Here is a 9,473-nt window from a genome sequence, read left to right as displayed (position 1 = left end):
GATTCTGATACTAGTTCATTAAAATATCTGCTCATTTAACTCTGAAACGACTTAAAACTACATGTATTAATAATAAAGACTCGTCTTCTGATGCAGGACAACGGAGCGACTCCTCCAGTTCTACAGAAACACTCCAGTCCAGTGAAACGCAGCACTTTATTCAGCTGGGACCCAAAGTCATCAATCAAACACATGATAAGAGAGAGAAAAATGCTCATAAACGACACAATAACAGCAAAATTAGATAGAGCAAATACTTTTCTTTACGTTATTAAACGTATTCCACAGCAGACTTAAATCAACTCACAATCACGACACGTCGGACATTTCATCAAATGATTTGGAAAATCAACAAATAATTAAAGTGTCTCTAAACTCTGAAAATTAAATAAGATAATTCATCTTTCAAACTGAGCACAAGAAAGACAACAGAACATCGCATGGATTAAGATTAATTAATTAATTAACCAGAAATAAGCTTGACTTCACTGAAAACACCACATTTGTTTGTTTGTTGTCATTTCAGGGAGACGAGTGTTTCCATGACAACGACGCTCAGAGTCACTGAAAATGCAACTGAACACAAGAATGATGCGTTTTTCACTTGAAGCGTTGTCGTGGAAACGGGGCCCGACAGGTCTTGACAACACAACAACAGTTCAGAGTCACAACAGTCAAAATGTACACACACACACACACACACACACACACACACACACACACACACACACACACACACACACACACACACACACACACACGCACGAGTCCTAGAAGTTCTCCTTGTAGAAGTGGAATCCGAAGCGTTCACACTGGGCCTTGATGACTTTGGCCAACGCTGGAGCGCCACAATAAAACACGTGGACCTTCCCTTTGTTCTCCTCGAACACCTTCTGGAACACCTGACACACACACACAAACACGTACAAACACACACACACACACACACAAACAAACACGTACACACGCACACACAAACAAACACGTACACACACACACACAGAAACACATACACACACACACAAACACGTACACACACACACACACACACACACACACACAAACATGTACACACACCCACACAAACACGTACACACACACACAAACAAACACGTACACACACACACACAAACACACACATAAACTGACTGTATGAATAGATTAATGATGATGATGATGACGATGATGAAGAAGGGGTCCCCCCCCCTCACCTTCCCCCACTCCGGCCGGCCCGGTTGGGTCCTGGTCCTCAGGCCGGTGATGGAGTCCCTCTTCTCCTTCTTGGCCAGCAGGTCCAGCGCCATCTGCAGGCCGATGGCCTTCATGTCGTTCTTACTGAGCGCCGAGGTCATGTACATGTGCATCTCCAGGAACCGGCCTGGAACGAGGGGGGCGGGACCGTTACAGTCCCGGCAGTCACACTGGACCCGGGCCCAGGTCCAGGCCCAGGTCCCAGGTCCAGGTCCCAGGTCCAGGTCCAGCCTCTCACCTTCAGGTTCCTCATCGGCCTGGTCCATCTCCAGCTTGGTCAGCAGGCTGACGAACCACTCGAAGGACTTCTGGTCTCTGTTGATCCAGATGAAGTCCACCTGTGGACACACCAGAGTGTTTCCTGTCCAGGGGCGGAAACAGGAAGTGGAATCGCCTCTCACCTTCCCGTTTCCTGTCCCAGGGGCGGAAACGGGAAGTGGAATCGTCTCTCACCTTCCCGAAACAGGAAGTGGAATCGTCTCTCACCTTCCCGAAACAGGAAGTGGAATCGTCTCCAACCTTCCCGTTTCCTGTCCAGAGGCGGAAACAGGAAGTGGAATCGTCTCTCACCTTCCCGTTTCCTGTCCAGGGGTGGAAACAGGAAGTGGAATCGTCTCCAACCTTCCCGTTTCCTGTCCAGAGGTGGAAACAGGAAGTGGAATCGTCTCTCACCTTCCCGTTTCCTGTCCAGGGGTGGAAACAGGAAGTGGACACAAAACGTCTCTCACCTTCCGCAGCTTCATCTCGCTGTCTTTGATGTTCTCACACCAGGAGTAGCTGCACTTTGGACAGTTCTGCTTCCTCATGCGGTACCTGGGACACACACACACACATGTGGAGTTGTGTGTAGTTATGTAGTTAGGTAGCAGTGTGTAGTTGTGTAGTTGTGTAGTTGTGTGCTCACCGGTACATGATGCTCTGCAGGATGGAGGCGAACGGCGTGATTCCAATTCCGGCTCCGATCAGGACGGCGTGTTCCGACGCAAAGATCTGACGCGTCGGGGTTCCGTACGGTCCGTCCACGTAACACTGCACACACACACACACACACACACACACACACACTGCTCCGCTCAGTTCAGATCGTCTCCCGGCGGTAGAACCGGTAGAAGGTAGAACCGACATGTTCTACCTTGATGTTGCAGAACCGGTGGTTCTCAGCAAACTTTGCAGGAACCTGTCAAACAGAAGCAGAACGTCTCCGGGAGAACCACTTCCTGTCGCCTTGGTTTGTCTGCTTAATTAATTAATCAATTAGCCAATTAACCAATTAGGTGGTTAATTAATTAATTAAGAAAACAGGAAACACACACACACACTCTCGGCTCGAGACAGAGCTAGCGTTAGCATTAGCGTCCTGACCTCCACGTTGACCTCCCTGAGGGGCGGAGCCTCTCCTCGCTCCGCCGGCCCCGCCTCGTCCGGGGGGGGCTCCGGGGACGGCGGGGGCGGGGCCACCGCGGCAGGGCCGTTCTGACGGTACATGGTCAGCTCCACCGCCTCATCCTCGTTGGTCGCCACGGCGCCGTTGCAGTGGGCGGAGCTAAAGAGCTCATCCTGCAGAGGCAGAGGCAAACCACGAGGGCCCTGATTGGCTGGTGGTCTATGGTGGTTTGTGGGGGTCTATGGAGGTCTATGGTGGTTTGTGGGGGTCTATGGTGGTCTATAGTGGTTTGTGGTGATGTGTGGCGGTCTGTGGTGGTGTATGGTGGTCTGTGGCGGTCTATGGTGGTCTATGGTGGTTTGTAGGGGTCTGTGGTGGTCTGTGGGGGTCTGGGCTCTACCTGCATCCGGAGCAGCTGGCGGCGGGTCTTCAGGCTGGAGGCCAGCTTCCTGGGACTCCCTGCCGGACCCCCTGCTGGACCCCCTGCTGGACTCCCTGCTGGACTCTCCAGCTGTCTGAAGTACTCGTAGAGCCGGTTGGTCCACTGACCCATGGAGCGCACGTGGAGCCACAGACTGTCTGCAGGTCAAAGGTCACCATTCCAGGTGTTGTTGAGCTTGTACCGTGGGGGGGGGTGATGTGGGGGGTCTTACCCGGCTGCTCCGGGGCGCTGCTGATGGTGAAGGGGTGCCACTCGTACTTGGCGATGACGGGGATGTTGATGTAGACGTAGTCGCCGGGTTTGAAGTGGAAGAACTGAGTCCGTCTGAGGACCAGGTGGGTCACCTGCTGGGAGAACCACACTGTGGACCCCTGGTACCCCCACTCGACCCCCCCAACCCCCACAGGACCCCCCCACCCCTCCCCCCAACACTCTGACAGGACCCCTGGTACTCCCACACGACCCCTGACACCCCCACAGGACCCCCCCAACCCTCTGACAGGACCCCTGGTACCCCCACATGACCGTTGACAACCCCACAGGAGCCCCCCACCCCAACCCCCCCAACACTCTGACAGGACCCCTGGTATTCCCACATGACCCCTGACACCCCCACAGGACACCCCCCCCCACTCCACAGCACCTTGGACGGCAGCAGGTTGACCTCCACGATGTAGAGACCCCCCATCCGGGACACGGCGACGCCCACGATCTTCTCCAGCAGGAAGACCAGACCAGGAACCACAAACCACTTCCAGAAGTTTGCACAGTGGACCATCAGCAGGGACCAGACCCAGATGTAGGACAGGTGGGACCAGTAGAAGACCTGCGGGGGGGACGCTGAAAAGTCAGTGTGTGTGTGTGTGTGTGTGTGTGTGTGTGTGTGTGTGTGTGTGTGTGTGTGTGTGTGTGTGTGTGTGTGTGTGTGTGTGTGTACCTCGAAGTGTCCGCTGCGCCGGACGAAGGTGGAGGAGCAGAGGACCATGAGACAGATCACCACCTGCAGGACGACTCCGGTCAGAGACGCCGTCCCTTTAACCCAGCCGATCCCGGGACGGGTCGTCAGGAGGAACTCCCAGAACCGGAAGCTGCTCTGCTCCGCCAGGACGACTGGGGGGGGGGGGTCACTGTCGTCAACTACATCATTATATACACAACTACACAACTACACACTGCTACACAACTACACGAATACACACGACTACACACGACTACACACAACTACACACCTACACTCAACTACACACAATTACACACCTACACTCTACACACAACTACATACAACTACACTACAACACAACTACACAATTACATACAACTGCACAACTACACACAACTGCACAACTACACAACTACACACAACTGCACACAACTACACGCAACTACACACAACTGCACAACTACACGCAGCTACACGCAACTACACACAACATAACAACTACACAACTACACAACTGCACAACTACATACTACTGTACAACTACATACTACTGCACAACTACACGCACCTACACAACAACACAACTACACAACAACACAAGTACACACAAGTACACAACACACAACTACACCTAACTACACAACTGCACATAATCGACATACAACTACACACAACTACATGCAACTACACGCAACTATGCAACTACACAACTACACTCAACTACATACAACTATACACAACTACATAACTACACAACTACACTCAACTGCACACAACTGCACACAACTGCACAACTACCCTCAACTACACACAGCTATGCACAACTACACAACTACATAACTACACACAACTATACACAACTACACAACTACACAACTACATAACTACACACAACTACATAACTACATATAACTACACAACGAGAACATACAACAACTGACATGGCTGTGCGTTTCATATTTTGTGTTTATGTACGTATGTTTTGGTGTGTGTGTGTGTGTGTGTGTGTGTGTGTGTGTGTGTGTGTGTGTGTGTGTGTGTGTGTGTGTGTGTGTACCAAAGTTGCAGCAGTGTGCGGTGGTGTGCACCAGGGTGAAACACAGGATGGCGTAACCGACGATCTGGTGCAGCAGGATGTTCTGGTCCAGAGGGAGAACCCGGACCACCCAGGTGGCTCGGAGCCAGGTGAGGCAGCGGCGCAGCATCAGCACCTGGACACACACACACACACACACACACACACACACACACACACACACACACACACACACACACACACACACACACACACACATACACACACACACACAATCAGCATTTATTTCAAAACGCTTTAACAAAAGTAGTTTAACTGAACTTAATTACATTTTAATTTCGTACGGGAAAGAAAAGGTTTCTTGCTGCACCGACATGAATCTCCTCAGACCAGGTATGGTGGTAGTTTAGTGAATCGTAGTTTAGTGAATCGCAATTGAATGAATTGTAGTTTGTTGAATGGTAGTTTATTAAATGGTACTTTAGTGAATTGTAGTTTGTTCAATGGTTGCTTATTGAATGGGAGTTTATTGAATGATAGTTTAGTGAATTGCAATTGATTGAATTGTAGTTTTTTGAATGGTAGTTTATTGAATGGTAGATTATTGAATGGTAGATTATTGAACCGTAGTTTAGTGAATCGTAGTTTAGTGAATCATAGTTTAGCGAATCATAGTTTATTGATTCATAGTTTGTTGAATTGTAGTTTGTTGAATTGTAGTTTATTGATTCATAGTTTGTTGAATTGTAGTTTATTGATTCATAGTTTGTTGAATCGTAGTTTGTTGAATTGTAGTTTATTGAATCGTAGTTTATTGAATTGTAGTTTATTGATTCATAGTTTGTTGAATCGTACTTTATTGAATTGTAGTTTATTGAATCGTAGTTTATTGATTCATAGTTTGTTGAATTGTAGTTTGTTGAATTGTAGTTTATTGATTCATAGTTTGTTGAATCGTAGTTTGTTGAATTGTAGTTTATTGAATCGTAGTTTAGTGAATTGCAATTTATTGAATTGTAGTTTGTTGAATGGTCGCTTTTTGAATGGTAGTTTACTGAATGGTAGTTTAGTGAATGGTAGTTTATTGAATCATAGTTTAGTGAATCGTAGTTTATTGACTCATAGTTTATTGACTCATAGTTTATTGGATCAAGTTTAGCGAATCACAGTTCATTGAATCACAGTTGGTTGAATCGTAGTTTGTTGAATTGTAGTTTATTGACTCATAGTTTGTTGAATTGTAGTTTGTTGAATTGAGGTTTACTGACTCATAGTTGGTTGAATCGTAGTTTAGTGACTCGTAGTTTATTGACTCATAGTTCATTGAATCAAGTTTAGCGAATCACAGTTTTTTTAATCATAGTTTATTGAATTGTAGTTTATTGATTCATAGTTTGTTGAATCGTAGTTTATTGAATTGTAGTTTGTTGAATCGTAATTTATTGAATCGTAGTTTGTTGAACCGTAGTTTAGTGAATCTTAGTTTGTTGAACCGTAGTTTATTGAACCGTAGTTTGTTGAACCGTAGTTTGTTGAACCGTAGTTTATTGAACCGTAGTTTATTGAACCGGAATTTATTGAACTGTAGTTTAGTGAATCGTAGTTTGTTGAATCGTAGTTTGTTGAACCGTAGTTTATTGAACCGCAGTTTATTGAACCGGAATTTATTGAACCGTATTTTAGTGAATCTTAGTTGGTTGAACCGTAGTTTATTGAACCGGAATTTATTGAACCGTAGTTTAGTGAATCGTAGTTTATTGAACCGTAGTTTGTTGAATCGTAGTTTGTTGAACCGTACCATGACGAAGGTGCAGTTGAAGTTGAGGCACTGCCCGCAGCCTTTGGCCACCATGAACCAGACGCCGCCATGACGGTTCTGCAGGACGGCGCCGACGAAGAGCAGCAGGCTGAGGAGGGCGTAGAGAACCAGGAAGAACAGCTTCCTGCTGTTGTTGTGCCAGTAGGCCCGGGTCAGGTACCGGGGGGTCTGCCGCTTCTTCTGGTCCACGTCGGGGGGCTTCAGCCAGTTGGCAGCACTGGGGGGGGGGGGGGGGGGGTCACTGTCATCAGCTGCATCATCATATACAAAACTACATAACTACACGACTACACACACCTACACACTGCTACACAACCACACACAACTACACACAACTACACACTGCTACATGACTATGCGACTACACACAACTACACACTGCTACACGACTACACACAACTACACACAACTACACACATCTACACACAACTACACACAACTACACACTGCTACGCAACTACACACTGCTACATAACTACACACAACTACACACTGCTACATAACTACACAACTACACACAACTACACACTGCTACATGACTACACAACTACACACGTCTACACACAACTGCACAACTACACGCAACTACACACAACTACACACAACTGCACAAGTACACGCAACTACACAACTACACACTGCTACATAACTACACAACTACACACAACTACACACTGCTACATAACTACACAACTACACACTGCTACACAACTACACACAACTACACACTGCTACACAACTACACAACTACACACAGTAGTTGTGGGGGGGAAGGGCGGGGATCGAGAACTAGTCCTCTGGTACTGTGTGTGTGGGTGTGTGTGTGTGTGTGTGTGTGTGTGTGTGTGTGTGTGTGTGTGTGCGTGTGCGTGTGCGTGTGCGTGTGCGTGTGCGTGTGCGTGTGCGTGCGCCCACCTGATGGTGAGGTTCTCCATCACCTCGGGGAAGGTCTCCAGCTCCGCCTTCAGCTCCTCGAAGGTGATGGCGCCGCTCTGGTCCTTGTCCGCCGACTCGAACAGCGCCAGCGTCAGGTCGTCCAGCTTCTCCTCCGGCAGGGAGATGGCGCTCTCGCGCAGACACGACTTCAGGACGGTGCGCAGCTCGTCGGGGTCGATGGAGCCGCTGCCTGGTGGGGGGGGTGGGGGAGGGGTGGGTGGAGCAGGGCCTGTGTCAGGGTCTCTCTGGACCTCGACACGGTCCTCAATGTGACCCTGGACCTGGACGTTGGTGGGGGGGGGGGGGGGGGGGGGGGGGGGGGGATGGGGGGGGCGGGACACTGACCGTCCACGTCGTAGACCTGGAACAGGAAGTGCAGCTTGTCCGTCTCGCTGCCGTGGATCAGGAGGTCCAGAGCCTCCAGCAGCTCGTCCAGGCTGATGGAGCTGCTGCCGTCCGAGTCGAAGAGGGCGAAGAACCGCTCTGCGAAGAACGACTGGAGGTGTGTGGGGGGGGGGGGGGGGGGGGTACTCTGATTACTCCGTCTTGTGTAATTTGCGGATATAATCTGATTACTCAGCAGTGTGTGTGTGTGTCTCTGACCTCTTTGACCTTCAGAGCCGTCTTGAACTCGTCCAGGTCGATCTCCTTGTCGTCCCCGGCGATGCTCTCAAACTGCTTGGTGACCCACTCCAGCCACCGGGTGTCCTCGTCCACGCTCATGACGGGCTGCAGGACGAGACGTCCAGTCACCAGGACACGTCTAGTCAGTCACCAGGACACGTCTTGTCATCAGGACACGTCTTGTCATCAGGACACGTCTAGTCATCAGGACACGTCTTGTCATCAGGACACGTCTAGTCATCGCGACACGTCTAGTCACCAGGACACGTCTTGTCATCAGGACACATCTTGTCATCAGGACACGTCTAGTCACCAGGACACGTCTAGTCAGTCATCAGGACACATCTTGTCATCAGGACACGTCTAGTCATCAGGACACGTTTAGTCATCAGGACACGTTTAGTCATCAGGACACGTCTAGTCATCAGGACACGTTTAGTCAATCAGGACACGTCTAGTCATCAGGACACGTCGAGTCATCAGGACACGTCTTGTCATCAGGACATGTTTAGTCAATCAGGACACGTCTTGTCATCAGGACACGTAAATGTCATCAGGACTCGTCTAGTCAATCAGGACATGTCTAGTCATCAGGACACGTCTAGTCAATCAGGACACGTCTAGTCAGTCACCAGGACACGTCTAGTCATCACGACACGTCTAGTCATCAGGACACGTTTAGTCAATCAGGACACGTCTTGTCATCAGGACACGTCTAGTCAGTCATCAGGACACGTTTAGTCAATCAGGACACATCTAATCATCAGGACACGTCTTGTCATCAGGACACGTCTTGTCATCAGGACACGTCTAGTCACCAGGACACGTCTAGTCATCAGGACACGTTTAGTCAATCAGGACACGTCTTGTCATCAGGACACGTCTAGTCAGTCATCAGGACACGTTTAGTCAATCAGGACACATCTAATCATCAGGACACGTCTTGTCATCAGGACATGTCTTGTCATCAGGACACGTCTTGTCATCAGGACACGTCTTGTCATCAGGACACGTCTTGTCATCAGGACATGTCTTGTCATC

General features: G+C 49.1%; 1 protein-coding gene across 1 annotated transcript; it reads right to left on the bottom strand.

Annotated features, from left to right (window-relative positions):
• Window positions 1–770: 770 nt before the first annotated feature.
• nox5 (NADPH oxidase, EF-hand calcium binding domain 5) lies at window positions 771–8,531 on the bottom strand (the record flags this gene model as incomplete). Its single annotated transcript, XM_080505044.1, has 16 exons — window positions 771–902; window positions 1,212–1,378; window positions 1,490–1,589; window positions 1,980–2,064; window positions 2,156–2,280; window positions 2,384–2,428; window positions 2,626–2,808; window positions 3,036–3,214; window positions 3,289–3,421; window positions 3,721–3,903; window positions 4,015–4,187; window positions 5,075–5,228; window positions 6,852–7,089; window positions 7,788–7,994; window positions 8,150–8,304; window positions 8,412–8,531. 16 exons carry the CDS (start codon window positions 8,529–8,531, stop codon window positions 771–773), a joined length of 2,379 nt encoding a protein of 792 aa, XP_080361170.1.
• Window positions 8,532–9,473: the final 942 nt, after the last annotated feature.

This window comes from Blennius ocellaris, assembly GCF_963422515.1.
Source record: "Blennius ocellaris genome assembly, chromosome: 11".
In the NCBI taxonomy this organism is placed as follows: Eukaryota; Metazoa; Chordata; class Actinopteri; order Blenniiformes; family Blenniidae; genus Blennius; species Blennius ocellaris.
Note: the sequence above shows the minus strand (reverse complement) of the source record. Positions and strands in the feature narration are given on the sequence as shown.